General features: G+C 41.2%; 1 protein-coding gene across 1 annotated transcript; it reads right to left on the bottom strand.

Moving 5' to 3' along the window:
• Positions 1-4,510: 4,510 nt before the first annotated feature.
• On the bottom strand, positions 4,511-15,665 carry marveld3 (MARVEL domain containing 3). The gene is made up of 4 exons (XM_060940805.1): positions 15,585-15,665; positions 14,055-14,247; positions 13,831-13,898; positions 4,511-5,398 (listed from the first exon to the last, which is right to left on the bottom strand). The coding sequence occupies exons 2-4, from the start codon at positions 14,219-14,221 to the stop codon at positions 4,788-4,790; spliced, it is 846 nt and encodes a 281-aa protein (XP_060796788.1). The 5' UTR covers positions 14,222-14,247; positions 15,585-15,665; the 3' UTR covers positions 4,511-4,787.
• Positions 15,666-16,028: the final 363 nt, after the last annotated feature.

Below are 16,028 nucleotides of genomic sequence, written 5' to 3' on the forward strand. Positions count from 1 at the left end.
TCATTTTTTTACGCTGCTTTCACTTTTTTTTTTTGTTAACCAGAACATGTTTTACATGCAAATGGACACTTTTTAGGGAAAAAGAAAGTTTTACATCACGGTGGATCTTCCAAAGTTGGACAAACATCAAGTGATTATTTTTAAACCTCGAAAACAATCAACAATGAGCGAATATGAGGAGATTTACAATATCGAATCAAATATTTCCAGAATTCCAGCACTGCATTGCAACATCCCAGAGTCAAGGTGCACAAACTTCCACAAATTTTCTGCTTCCAAACTCCAGCGAAAACAAACAACTTCCTCATCACCAATCGTTATTTCATCTGCTTTACTGAGAATAATTCATTTCGAGTCTGGGTTAACTAGTTAGCTGATACGAGCTCCATGGATAACCTGATTTTGAAAGTGGCTCATGGCTTGATGTGTCACTTTTTTTTTTTCCAAAAACCCAATTCATTTACAAACCCAAATCTTCTCATGTTGTGCCAAAAGAGCTGTTTTTACCTCATCAGGCTGTAGGCCAGGTCGACTGAGCTTCTGCGATCACGCTACATCCGTCCACAATTTACAAAAATCGCTACTCCTCTTACAGGATTGATCGGGTTTCGATCCAACTCACGTACAATATTCCCCAGGAGGGTGTGCATAAAAGTTGTCAAGACGGTTGCGCCACCTGTCATACTTACAATTTTATGGGTGTTTGAAATTTTTGGGTGACTCATCATATTAAACGCTACTCTTCGTAAACCGCTCAGACGTTTTCACTGAAACTCACCCAGAAGACTCTAAAGACATATTCCAAGAAGAATTGTTCACCAGGTGACGCCACCTGCCATGGATGCGGCTCCACAGGGGGCAAATGCAATTTCACAAAAATCGTTACTCCTCCTACAGGATTGATCAGATTTCCGACTCCCACACAACAACGGTGGGCGGTATGAGCTCTAGCGTCGTTGAGGCTATTTTTTTGAAAGTGAGGTTTGGTCGAAGCTTAGTTTCGTCATGGGCTAAGTTGATCATTTTAATATTATACATTTGGGTTTTTTTTAAACAGAGCTGAACTGAACTTTTTGTTTAACCGAACAAATATGTAGGGAGAATAAATTACCACTGACTCATATATTATTATTATTATTAATATAACAAATTTGCGAATAAGGCTGGTAACCATAGGCAACCATGCAATGAAGGTACTGTGGAGTGAACTTTGGGATGACTGTATTTTTATCCTCTGGAAACTTCTCTTTCATAGGATAGAAGGAAGGAAGGAGAGAGAGAGAGAGAGAGAGAGAGAGAGAGAGAAATAATGAGGGAGGGGTGTGTGTGTGTGATGTGTGTGTGTGTCATCCAGTCAGTGATCCAGGTGTATATATATGTGTGCGTGTGTGAGAATTTTTTTAAATTTAGAATTTTTATTGAGAGATATGTTTTTGCTTTATATCCCTGTGATTGAAAGTAAAAGTCTCCAATGTGATCCGAATCCTGTTGCTACGATTGTCTTATTTGTAAACTGTATCAACTTCAGAAATATTTCATTCAACCTTGAGGATTTAATGTAATTTATTTTATTTGCCCGATTGTAAGTAATTAACAAGATTCAAACACAACACAGTCAGATGGCTGATGGATTCTGTGTATTTTGTGCTTTTTTTTGAACCTTTAAATGTCCATTTTAGTTCATCATCTTTAGGAATTTCAGATTTTTCCAAACGAAGGCGTGTTGTGGACAGACAGTGATTTTGAAAGATGTTAGTTTGTTTGACCAAAGTTTCATCTCACAATTATATCTATACTTTTTTTTTTTAGAGACACTTATATTTTCTCTCAATGCCAAGAAGCTGAGGTTTATTTTTTTATACATCATTGGTTTTGCAGTACTTTGTCACACCCATCGAAACGTTTTATTTGACACAAATTATAAATGTATTCAATGTCAGAAGCATGCCCTATATAAAATAATTACATATAATTAAAAATATAAATATATATAAACCGGTTACTTTGTACAAAACAACCTATCTGTTTATAAGAATTGTTTTAAATATCCAAAGCCTAAATGTATATGATATTTTTATGTTTTGTTTTCAGCATGCAGAAATCTGCTGAATATTTTATGTTCTATATTTAATATAATGAGTTCGATAGAAAAAAATAACAGTTGTTCTATTGATTTGATTTAAGAGCAGGATTAAACGCAAGCACTTTTGCTGTTTGTCAGCGAGACTTTAAACCTCTTCGGATCTCGAGGGTGGGTGATGGCTCATTATTTCATTTGAGATGCTGCTATGACTAGTTTGGAGCAGAAAAGCTGTATTTTTAATTACCTTTTCAGCCAAGTAGCAATAAAAATTTATACTGTGGAGTGTCTTTTCAATCATTTCTTGCAGAAAGGACAGAGAGGCGAGCATTCTGCCATTTCCCACTTCAAGTCACTACATCCATAAAGGACGGTGATACCGTCACACGAGAGAAGGTTTACTGTGGAAGGAAAATTAGTAAATAAAGGAAGAAAAAAATACAAGTCAGTCAGTAGAATTGGTATGTAAATTTAAAAAAATGTTCGTAACATTAAATGTCTGGAATGTAAAGTCAGGTCAGTGAGGCAAAAGTCAGTCAAGTCAAAAAGTGAAGTAAGTTCAGTTAAAAAAAAAGTCAGTAATTAAGAAAGGTCAATTAGTAAATCAGTAATACTCAGTAAGTAAATTAAGTCATTCAGTCAGAATCTAAATGAAGTAATGTCAGTAGGTAAATAAAGTGATTCAGTACATGAAGTCAGTAATTAGTCGGGTGGTCCTGTCCCTAAGGAAATAAAATCAATATAAATAGCAACACATACATATATATATATATATATATATATATATATATATATATATATATATATATACATACACACACACACATATATATATATATATAAAAATAAAATTGACGTGATTTATCTACTGACATTGACTTTATTTACTGACACACACACACACACACACACACACACACACACACATATATATATTTTAGTAGATAAATCAAGTCAATAAGTTAAGTCAGTAGGTTAAAAATTCAGTAGGTCAATAAAGTCAAAAAGTAGTCATTAGTTAAATAGTCAATAAAAAGTCAGTAAGTAAATAGTTAGTAAGTAAAGTCAGTAAGTAAATCGTAAATAATAGTAAGTAAATAGTCCGTAAGTAAAGTCTGTAAGTAAATCGTAAATAATAGTAAGTAAATAGTCTGTAAGTAAAGTCATTAAGTAAATAAAGTCAGTAAGTAAATATTCAGTAAATAGTCAATAAGTAAGTAAAGATAGTAAATAGTCTGTAAGTAAAGTCAATAGTCATTAAGTAATTAATAAGTAATAGTAAGTAAATAGTCACTAAGGAAAGTCATTAAGTAAGTAAATAAGTAAGTAGTCAGTAAGTAAAAAGTCAGTAAATAAGTAAAAGTAAGTAAATAGTAAGTAAATAATCAGTAAATAAAAAGTAAGTAAATAGTAAGTAAATAGTCAGTAAATAAAAAGTAAGTAATAGTAAGTAAATAGTCAATCGGTAAGTAAGTAAATAGTCAGTCAGTCAGTCAGTCAGTAAATAAAAAGTAATTAAGTAAATAAGTAAGTAAATAGTCAATCAGTAAGTAAATAGTCAGTAAGTAAATAAAAAGTAAATAGTAAGTAAATAGTCAGTCAGTCAATAAAAAGTAAGTAATTAAGTAAGTAAATAATAAGTAAGTAAATAAAGTCAGTAAGTAAATAAATAGTAAGTAAATGGTCAGTCAGTCAGTAAATAGTAAGTAAAGTCAGTAAGTAAACAGTAAGTAAGTAAATAAGTCAGTAAGTAAATAGTCAATAATTAGTCAGTAAGTAAAAGTCAGTCAGTCGGTAAATAATTCAGTAAGTAAATAAAATCATGAAAGGAGTTCAGAAAGTCAGTAAGTAAATTTGCACTGAAAGAATTTCTGTACTCGTCTGAGTGCGTCAGACAGAAACGATACACGTCCAGTTTAATCAGAGAAATTCACACCTGCAGCTTCCATCAGATTTACTTGCTGCTGTTTACATCACTTTCATTGTGTCTTCACTGGGAGTCTGTTATGAGTAAGAGGACCCCCCCCCACACACACACACACACACACAAAAAAAAAAAGTGGATGACGGTTCGGGAGATTACCATAAAGCTGGACACATAATACTAACTGAACTCTGAGGAGGAGAGTATTGGTGTGGATCTGTAAAGTACAAACTATTTTTTGCCTGTTCCTCTGTATAAACTGGCCTCAGTTCAAATTGTCATTCCAGTTCCTCAAATGCACATGACCCCTGGTAAGCAAGAGGACCACACACACAAAAAACAACAACAACAAGAGACAAAATGGGAATGTGCGAGGAGCTTTTTGAACCAACACTGAGGAAGAGCTTCCAGGTGTGGACATGGGGACAAACCGGCTTCATGAGATTCTGACTTGGGGATCGATATGGCAAGATTTACTTGAAGGTAAATACAACACTGGGAAGTAATTCATGTGACTGTTTATTAGGAAAAAACATATAAAAAGTATAGTAGTATAGAAATCCCTTAAAAAGCATTTTTTTAAAAACTGATAGTTTATAAAGACAGTCATGTCCTTTTGGGGTCCGAAATTGACATTCACATTAAAGGAAGAGTTTAATCAAGTCATGCACTGCTAATGGAGGAAAAAATGTTCCCAGGTAACACGATCCAGTAATCCCCTGCACTTGGTCCTTGACTTGAGGACTTGAGGCAGGAGGAATAAAAGCACTAGTGTTTCGAAGTCTAGAAGTGGTTATCATGTGCCTCCCTCTGCTGCTTCATCCGTCTGACGGCCCTGAACGCTCTCACAGCGAGCACGGCGCTTAGCATGAACACGAAGATGCCCATCACGCCGAAGAACCCTCCTGCGATATCTGTCCCGCTCATACTGCACTCATAACCATTGATGCCTTTGCTCTTGTACATCTCCTCCCTCTGCTTGCAGATGGGGTTGCTGTACGTCTCCTTGAGTCTGATGAAGTAAAAGGCCAGGGCAGGGATGTACCCCAGGCTTATCAGTCCGTCCAGCACGGCTTCGACCAGCAGCACGACGGGGTAGCGGTACGGCACGCGGAACACCCCGAGCGCCAGCATGACTAAAGCGTAAACCATCAACGCTCCACCGCAAGCCATGCTATAAATGTACGGAGGGATCTTAAGCTTGTAGAAAAGGTCGCTAAGCTCATTTACTTTCTGCGCCTCCTGCGTCGTGAAAGCCTGCGCCCCACCGTAATAGTAGTAGTACAAGTTACCCAGGCTGGCCAGGTCCCGGTACCGACCCTTGTCGCTGTACGGAACGCCAGCGCAGATCACGATCAGCAGGTTCACAAAAAACTGCATGATCTGGCCAAGACCTGCATGGGGACAGAAGAAAAGTTGTCAATTAATCCATCTAAGGCTAAAATATCCTGGTTATTTAACAAAGAAAAATGTATAATCATTGACATGGTGACGTTTTCTATCAGGAGACATTTAGGAAGTGGAAGGAAGGAAGGAGTCTCCAGTGTCAAAGCTGGAATTCTTCCGACATCTTGTAAAAAAGACAAGCTGCAATTTTTTTGTTGTTGTTGTCTTATAAACTTCAAACGAGAGGAAAATAACACAAGTGAGGACAAGAACCAACTTATTTCGCAGATGTTCCACAACATTACATGTATCTATAAATTGATTTTTTAAAAAGTGTGATGTTCATTCAGAAATTAAAACTGCTGACAAATTGTTGTGGTATTGAGGTTTTTCACCTGACGTCACAGGGTCACGTGAAGCCCCGGTGTCCGCCATTTTGAAGGTCAAGCTAGCTAATGTCAACAACATAGTAGCTAGCATGTTACTGTAGCAATGTTTACGTTCAGTCACTTGGATGACTGTTAAAACCTTTCAGTCTCAAGTTTTTCCTTTACTGTATTTACTAGTTTACTGTAATTATGATCCGGCAGCTATTTACACCAGATCCAGTGTAAATAGCTGCCGGAGCGCGCTCTGGCTTGCTCCCCCTCAAATTAAGCAGCGCGCTCTGGCTTGCTCGCGGAGTGCTCCGGCCGAGGTTCCGGAGCGCGCTCCGGCTTGCTCCCCCTCAAATTAAGCAGCGCGCTCCGGCTTGCTCCCGGAGTGCTCCGGCCGAGGTTCCGGAGCGTGCTCCGGCTTGCTCCCCCTCAAATTAAGCAGCACGCTCCGGCTTGCTCCCCCTCAAATTAAGCAGCGCGCTCCGGCTTGCTCCCGGAGTGCTCCGGCCGAGGTTCCGGAGCGCGCTCCGGCTTGCTCCCCCTCAAATTAAGCAGCGCGCTCCGGCTTGCTCCCGGAGTGCTCCGGCCGAGGTTCCGGAGCGCGCTCCGGCTTGCTCCCCCTCAAATTAAGCAGCGCGCTCCGGCTTGCTCCTGGAGTGCTCCGGCCGAGGTTCCGGAGCGCGCTCCGGCTTGCTCCCCCTCAAATTAAGCAGCACGCTCCGGCTTGCTCCCCCTCAAATTAAGCAGCGCGCTCCGGCTTGCTCCCGGAGTGCTCCGGCCGAGGTTCCGGAGCGCGCTCCGGCTTGCTCCCCCTCAAATTAAGCAGCACGCTCCGGCTTGCTCCCCCTCAAATTAAGCAGCGCGCTCCGGCTTGCTCCCGGAGTGCTCCGGCCGAGGTTCCGGAGCGCGCTCCGGCTTGCTCCCCCTCAAATTAAGCAGCGCGCTCCGGCTTGCTCCCGGAGTGCTCCGGCCGAGGTTCCGGAGCGCGCTCCGGCTTGCTCCCCCTCAAATTAAGCAGCGCGCTCCGGCTTGCTCCTGGAGTGCTCCGGCCGAGGTTCCGGAGCGCGCTCCGGCTTGCTCCCCCTCAAATTAAGCAGCACGCTCCGGCTTGCTCCCGGAGTGCTCCGGCCGAGGTTCCGGAGCGCGCTCCGGCTTGCTCCCCCTCAAATTAAGCAGCGCGCTCCGGCTTGCTCCTGGAGTGCTCCGGCCGAGGTTCCGGAGCGCGCTCCGGCTTGCTCCCCCTCAAATTAAGCAGCACGCTCCGGCTTGCTCCCGGAGTGCTCCGGCCGAGGTTCCGGAGCGCGCTCCGGCTTGCTCCCCCTCAAATTAAGCAGCGCGCTCCGGCTTGCTCCCGGAGTGCTCCGGGAGCAAGCCGGAGCGCGCTGCTTAATTTGAGGGGGAGCAAGCCGGAGCGCGCTCCGGCAGCTATTTACACTGGATCCGGTGTAAATAGCTGCCGAATCATAATTACAGTAAACGAGTAAACACAGTAAAGGAAAAACTTGAGACTGAAAGGTTTTAACAGTCATCCAAATGACTGAACGTAAACATTGCTACAGTAACATACCAGCTACGATGTTGTTGACATTAGTTAGTGCTAACAGCTAGCTGCTAGTACACTGCTACAACACAGACCCTAATAATACAGTTCTTGGTCATTGCCTGGTAACAGCAAATTTATAACGGGCCATGTCTCAACAGACTAAGAAGTTATTTCAATGACATTTAATAACATTTTGTTTATCCTGAGGACCGAAAGTAAATGAAAATGTGAACAAACCTTAGCTGTAATAAGATGGCGACCACCGGCTCCAGGGACGACCCGCTGATGTAGGCATGTTACCCAGCCTGACACAAAATATTTGTAGGCATCCAAACTCTTACACGCTTTCAGATCAATACCTGTGTATGGCGATGGGTTTTTAACGACGTAGGTATACAGATCATGTGGGCCGAAGTCAGGTAAAGACGAGGGCTTCGTGTACTTCCGTACGTCAGTGAACAATCCTGGTGGAAGCAGGTAAACGTCGTTCTCTAAGCCTGCTAACCTCAATTTTTGCAAATACCTCTCCCTCTGCTCGCCCTGTAAATGCCCTACGTCGCTGGATAGTGAAGGGGTTTTCTGCATCTCGCTCCTTTTTCTTTTATGTTTTTCGTTTGTCGCCTTCCTCGCATTCAAACCGATTCGAGCCGTGACGTACAAAATGGCAGCATCACATGACTTGGTCACGTGGGTGAAAAACCTCAATAAGAGAAAACGAGACCGTCAGTGAGGGCGTGGCTCACTCCGGCCCTGTCTAGTCCAGAAGGAACGATCTAAAGTGGGCCACCTTGTGCAATAAATGCTGCAAGCTATATACTGTACACTATATACAAGCGATATATAGAAGCGATATCCACCTGAGGAATACCGACCTATTTGCCAGAAAGAATCTAAAACGGCGAGGAACTGACTGAGAAAAAGCGATTTTTGTTGAACCGCTCATTAAGGCTTGATTAGTCTGTAACTTCATTAATAATTGTAATGAAGCAAATCTGGGTAGAAGTTCTATGCACCCTAGGTACCCCTACCTTCATGCCAGAAAGAATCAAAATGGGTGAAGAATTGAGGGAGAAGAAGCGATTTGTGTCAAAACTGCTCATTAGGGATTGATTAATTACTCCATATCTTCATTATTAATTGCAGTTATACAAATTTGGGTAGAAGCTACTCTATATGCACCCCAGGCAGACCGACCTTCCTGCCAAAAAGAATAAAAATCAGTGAGGATTTGAGAGAGAAGAAGCGATTTTCAGTGAACATGGTTGGATTTGCTCTTCTGATCTCGCTTCAGCTAGTTTCCGCACAGGGGAAACAAATAGGCTATACAGCGTCAAATAGTCAGATTAAGTGAAACCGAGTGCCAGTGGAACGGCACAATAATGATAATGATGCTGAATCTAAATTGTATCGCTCTATCCTATCGCACCATTCCATTGGTTCTCGTTATGGTTCAAGCCGATCAACGATGAGGTCACATATTACAACATATCACATCAGTATTTGTAAAGACCAAAAACACACCTCTGGTGATCATGAACAATGAAAACTCCGGAGGTTTTGCAATGACAACAAGTTCAAGGTGACTTGGTCATCGGATCATCCAGCATCAAAGCATCAAGGTGAGATGAGAAGCAGCATTCTGTGAAGTACGTTGGTCCGATCAGTTTTCTTTAAATATGGCACTCGGAATGCACCATTTTACACTGGGTTGTTTTTCTCATCTCATTATCTCTAGCCGCTTTATCCTGTTCCACAGGGTCGCAGGCAAGCTGGAGCCTATCCCAGCTGACTACGGGCGAAAGGCGGGGTACACCCTGGACAAGTCGCCAGGTCATCACAGGGCTGACACATAGACACAGACAACCATTCACACTCACATTCACACCTACACTCAATTTAGAGTCACCAGTTAACCTAACCTGCATGTCTTTGGACTGTGGAGGAAACCGGAGCACCTGGAGGAAACCCACGCGGACACGGGGAGAACATGCAAACTCCGCACAGAAAGGCCCTCGCCAGCCACGGGGCTCGAACCCGGACCTTCTTGCTGTGAGGCGACGGCGCTAACCACTACACCACCGTGCCGCCCTGGGTTGTTGGGTTTTTTTCAAAATTTTCCAGGTGGGCATTCCCTCAGACACCCCTATAAGGGCACGATTGTGTCAAGATGATGATACACGGGGCAACTTTTTGTGCAATGTTGCCGGCAAGGGCAACCAGATGAGACACAACGCAACTAATTAGGGCAACAACCAATCAGATAAGAGCAAATATATTGCCAGGGAGACACACCGCAAAGATGGACACTGAAGCACTTGCAGCCATCACTTCTTTTGTCTCGGCTTCAGCCTTTATTTATTTCGCTCAAGTAACAATCACTTCTGGAAAAAACTGAATAGATACTCGGGTCAAAAGATAATCTGCCATTATTTTAACATTTATAAGTCAAAATAACCACATTATTCCGCTGAACACTTTTTAAATCTCTTTAAAAATGCTACTAGCCTCAATCACATATGCTAGAACTAATAACTGATACATACATCACAAAAACATCATCATCTTGCTGTGAGGCGACAGCGCTAACCACTACACCACCGTGCCGCCCTATATAATTTATCATAAACTTCTATTTATAACTTCAACATTCCTAATTCCACAGGTCACTTTATACTATTGCACTTTATAATATTTTTGCTGCTGCATAATTTAATACACTTCATATTTAATTCTGTGCTGAGCCAAATTGCAATGAAATTTCGTTCGGTGTACACTTGTTGCAGACTGAATGACAATAAAGGTTGTCTAACACTACGTTCAGACTGCACCCTGAAACGACCCATATCCGATTTTTTTGCCCATATGCGACCTGTATCCGATTTGTTATTGACAATCTGAACGACACTGATCCGATTTTTTCACATGCGACCCAGGCCGCTTGGATATGTGGTCCTAAATCCGATGCATATCCGTTATTTTCACATGCGACTGCAGTCTGACCGGACAGGTCGCATTCATGCAACCTACACGTCATCAACAAGAGACAAACGTCACTATTCTGCGTTGGCTAATCCCGCCTCTTTGGTGGAAAACAACAACATTTGTACAGTTTTCAGAATTTAAATAGACTTTTATAGAATTGATCAAGCTAATGGTGGATTTGGTAGGGACCTGGATGTTGATCTGTTAGCCTGATTAAATAAAACAGTTTCTATAACTGATTTATAACTTAAACCATCCTGTATTACAAGATTATAAGATTGTTCTGGAAATTTCCAGTAATTTGACACCTTCGGTCTCATTAGTCTGCTGTTAATCAGATTATTGTGCGAGTTCCGCCGCCGCCACAAAAACCACATCGCCAGGTCTCGCCTCATCTCCATAGCAAACTGCACTGGTGTTTCTGCACCTTGAGCCAGCGCTGAGAGAAGTTGCAGAATTCATCTGGCTATAAACAATCTAAATAAATATTTATAAAAATGTAGAAAAAGTTTATTAATATGCCAAAATAAATATGTGCAAATTATTAAGCCTGAATTAAGAGTTTGGTAATACAGCGGCCGTATCCCAAATGACTGCCTACTGAAGCTCGAGTGCACTATATAGAGTTTAAAAATCCATTACTTCCTAGTAACATGTAGTGCACTTATACAGAAATTAGAGACATATTTAGGAGTCAACCCTCGTTACCAGGCTACACGTTTTCATTTCAGTTCAGAAACAAAAACACACATGAGACCTCACACTTTAACACTAACCAGATAATTAAACAAACAAAAAAGAAATCATTAAACTTGAAGAATGCGCTTTCTTTTGTTTACGTATTACGTAGATGTCCTTATTACGTGTCAATTTGTGCATGCGGGACACTTTTGGGTCGTTTTCCATTCATATTGGAGATCGCATACAAGTCTCATATAATTGGTAATGTGAACGGCCTAACAAAAAAATCGCATTTCACAACAAATCGGATATGGGTCGTTTCAGGTTGCAGTCTGAACGTAGTGTAAGTCTCTTACTAGAGCAGACGATAAGTTTGACAATCTCTATTACAACTCACAAAATTTTTTTTTAATTATGAGCTGCCTATCGTTTTTAACTTGACGCAAGAGCGCTAACGTTGTCCCTACATAGCTAGCGATAACTTTCAGTTAACTATGTTAGCAAAAACCACCACTAGTTAGCTAAATCCCATTCAATCTCTATGGAGCGATGGTTAGCTAACGGCAGTTTACACTTAGCTGAAAAGAAATAATAATTCAATTTTTTTTTTTTGCAGTGTGGTTTCTATCAAATCCTGCGCTCTGATTGGCTGGCAAGCGGGTCCATATCCTACGGTACGGACCCCAGTTACAGACCTCTGGCGACTTGCTCATTCACAACAACAACAAATATAGTAGCATTTTTTGTCAACATTTATCTTTTTTTTTAAATAAGATTTATTTATAAGATGATCAAAAATCTTATAAATTTTTGCCAGCATTTCTCAGGAGAATAGCATTAATTTTACAGCACGGATAGCAATAACGACAGTGTTCACAGCGAAAGTGAGTTTTACTCACCTGAAAGAAATAAAAGAAAACATTTCAGGAAAAAGCTAAAAACCTCTAACTGTTGCTAACGCCGAGCAAAAACATGGCTGAATCCTGAATGACTCAATTTTGTATAAATAGGGGACTACATAGGCGGCAAAATGTAGTTTTTTTTCTCCTGCCATGGAAGTGCACTTGTATACCGAGGAGGAAGCAATTTGCATTACAGCCGTGAATGAGGATTCAAAATGGCGGCTCGGCTCGGTTTTCCCTTTCGGGCGCTCTGGTTTTCTGTTAGAATTCTCATTCTCATTATCTGTAGCTGCTTTATCCTGTTCTACAGGGTCGCAGGCGAGCTGGAGCCTATCCCAGCTGACTACGGGCGAAAGGCGGGGTACACCCTGGACAAGTCGCCAGGTCATCACAGGGCTGACACATAGACACAGACAACCATTCACACTCACATTCACACCTACGCTCAATTTAGAGTCACCAGTTAACCTAACCTGCATGTCTTTGGACTGTGGAGGAAACCGGAGCACCCGGAGGAAACCCACGCGGACACGGGGAGAACATGCAAACTCCGCACAGAAAGGCCCTCGCCGGCCACAGGGCTCGAACCCAGGACCTTCTTGCTGTGAGGCAGCAGCGCTAACCACTACACCACCGTGACGCCCTGTTAGAATTTGGTAAAGAAAAAAATAAATATATTATTTACCAGCTGGGAGGTCCGTATGATGAAATACCGTGACCTCGGCCTTGAATACTGACCTCGGCCCAGAGGGCCTCGCTCAGTACTTTCAACACCTCGGTCACGGTATTTCACCATACGGACCTCCCAGCTGGTAAATAACATACATGTCTTAATTCCAACCTGAGCACATAAAAATAGATGTCTGCTGGTTTTCTAAGCATTTGATGAGGTAAATTCATCACTTTGGGTTTACACAGAACAACTGACCAGAAAAAAAAGATACAAGTTGTTTCTCTTTTGTTTTGTTTTTTTCCACTCCAGTGCCATTGAGACGCCGCCATCTTCGTTGAAAATTTCAGAATCTCTCACTCAGGTGGTTATGTGATTCGCCGCTAGCACTCTGATTGGATGATCTTAAAAAGTTGCCCAAAACGATCAAAATTGTTCAGATAGAAATGATATTGCCCAATCTCAACAGGAAAGTGTCAAAGCGCGATTGCCCAGCAACACTGCTGAAAAAGTTGCCCCGTGTTTCATCATCTTTACACAATCTGATCTACCGCTTTTCATTCTCTGGGGGTTGACAAGTATGTGGTAACTCCATTTCACGTCAGGCCGTATCACACCACCCGAGTGATCGGTTTTGATCTGTCTGTACTGAAGAAAGCTGAATTGATAATTACCTAGAAATAAAAGTCCTTTGCTGCTTCGGAGATTCTGCCTCACGGATCGAGCCGGGAGCAACAGGAGTATACATCCACATTTAAGAGTGTTGTGCTGCTAAATGATTGGAAGACGTGATTTAAGAAGCCCAGTTGGCTGCATGTGATCGAGCAGCTTCAACAGAACAGGTGATGGACAATGACATCACTGATCAGGATAACTTTATGAAAAACAGACAGCAGATGTGCGAGCGAAGAGAAGTTTCAAGGATTTAACTAGAACTGCCAAAAACAGCTGCAAACATGCTAAACAGATATCTCAATCAACAAGTGTGGATTATTTTCTTATAACAGCATGTCCTGTCATGTTTTATTATCTGGATCATCAGGCTCAAGAAAACTCTATAGCGTTAAACCAAGTTTTACAGTAAATCTACTGATGCTGTTCTTAATTATTAATCACAACAGTGTTGCTGTAGTTAAACAATTAGGTCCTTTGAGACACAATAATCGATTAAAACTGCACATATTTTTTTCCAGAATTCCTCATTCTGTTGTACAGAAGTCTAAAACACATTTTAAAAGTATTACACTGCAATGTTTTACTGCATAAATGACAGAAATGGACGTGCCTCTGGCTGTGGGAATGTATCTCAGGTTGTAAAGAGCGTCTTTGTTTGTTGACTCATCAGGTGTAAATCTACAGAAATGATCAAATTATAGAGGTTAGTTTAACAAAACAAAACAAAAAAAACACACACACAAGACATTCTGATGACAGACTCTTCTGAATAAATTCCAGAGTCAGGATTGTGATTAAAATCACAATAAGAGATGTATAAGTGTTTCCTCCTACACTTCCTGTTCAGGTTGTCTGTAGTTCCTCGTCCTATCTTCGTAATGATAACTCGTGCTCCTGTCTTCCCTGTAGGATTCATTTCCTCTGTCTCTCCTGTAGTCTCTGTCTCGCCTTTCAGGCTCGGGATAGTTCTGGTTCCTCGTCTTATGGTGCTGCTCCGGCATTGCGAGAGAGAGAAGACTTCTGGCGACTGAAATGAACGAGAGGTGAACAGTCATCATCATCTCTTTTGTCCAGCACTATTGCCAGGTTAGGGTCCATGTGGACCCGACTGATTCAAGTCATATTAATTGGAGCACAGTTTACGCCGGATGCCCTTCCTACCGCAACCCTCCCATTTCTGGGCTTGTGAAACAACCATTCACACTCACATTCACACCTACAGGCAATTTAAAGCCACCAGTTAACCTAACCTGCATGTCTTTGGACCGTGGGGGAAACCGGAGCACCCGGAGGAAACCCACGCAGACACGGGGAGAACATGCAAACTCCACACAGAAGGGCCCCCGTCGGCCACTGAGCTCGAACACAGAACCTTCTCGCTGTGCGGTAACAGTGCTAACCACTACACCACCATGCCGCCCTCTCCCCTCATGTTATTCTGTATTTTTCATCCCTGTCTTCCTGTCCTGTCTACCCCTGTGTCAATTGTATGTACGTACGTATGTATGTATGTATGTATGTATGTATGTATGTATGTATGTATATGTATGGACGGGTTGACGGCTAATTTCGCTGGTATATGTGACTAGTGACAATAAAGGGTTCATTCATTCATTTCTGAGAATACTGAGGTGTTAATTAAATATATTAATGTATAAATAACCACAAACATATAACGTGACTGACAGATTTACTGATTGATTAATTAATTTAAAGAGATGATGTCAATTCATGCATCAAAACTCAAAGACTTGAGTATTATTTGACTCACAGCTTCAGCAGGCATTTCAAGTATGACGTATTTACCTCCACAACAAAAACACCCAATCAGAGCAGGTACCAAGCAGTCTATGCACCAATCAAAACCAGCGCTGACTAAAGTCCCGCCCCTTCAACGGCCAAACGCGGAAGTGATTGATTCACCTTCAAGATTTTATTAATAAATAAGTCGATATTAACAGAGGAATATATAAATATAAAACTTTCGTGCTGTTTTTAATAATTTACACTCATTTCTGGATGTTATTAAGCATGTCGAACTTGACACAATATCACTACGCAGTTGTTTTATAACTTCCAAAAGCGCTGATTTTATTGATCCAAGCTTGATTATCAAATATTATTTATGTCTTAAATATCAAAACTACAACTTCCAGATCATCTGGGTTTAGTTCACGTCTACTTCGAGACCCCTGTGGCCTAACCGCCTTTAAACTCCCAGATTTCGCCCAAATACTGTTTTCATAAACATCAGAATAAATAAATAAATAAATAAATAAGTAAATAAATAAATTAACCACAATAATTCAACTTAAGATGCTTAAATCAAGTGAATAAAAAAAACCCAAACAAAATATACAATACCTCCTCTGGATTTTATAACTCTCCTTGTTTTGCTTTTCGATTTGTTTCACATTAAACCCCTCCCCATTCACCTGTCTAGGGGGCGGGGTTATGACGTAATCTCCAGGTGTTTCTTCCTTTTCCCTGAGAGCCAAAGTTTCTGCAGCTCAATATGAAAAAGATATGAAAGGATATTTCCCAATACCTATTCATGATGTTTAGACATGATCTATCTATCTATCTATCTATCTATCTGTGTGTAATTTTTTTCTTTTTCTCCCTCTTTTCCTCATCTTTGTAGGTACAGTGGTGCTTGAAAGTTTGTGAACCCTTTAGAATTTTCTATATTTCTGCATAAATATGACCTAAAACATCATCAGATTTTCACACAAGTCCTAAAAGTAGATAAAGAGAAACCCAGTTAAACAAATGAGACAAAAATATTATACTTGCTCATTTATTTAT

The sequence above is a fragment of the Neoarius graeffei genome, chromosome 15, assembly GCF_027579695.1.
Source record: "Neoarius graeffei isolate fNeoGra1 chromosome 15, fNeoGra1.pri, whole genome shotgun sequence".
In the NCBI taxonomy this organism is placed as follows: Eukaryota; Metazoa; Chordata; class Actinopteri; order Siluriformes; family Ariidae; genus Neoarius; species Neoarius graeffei.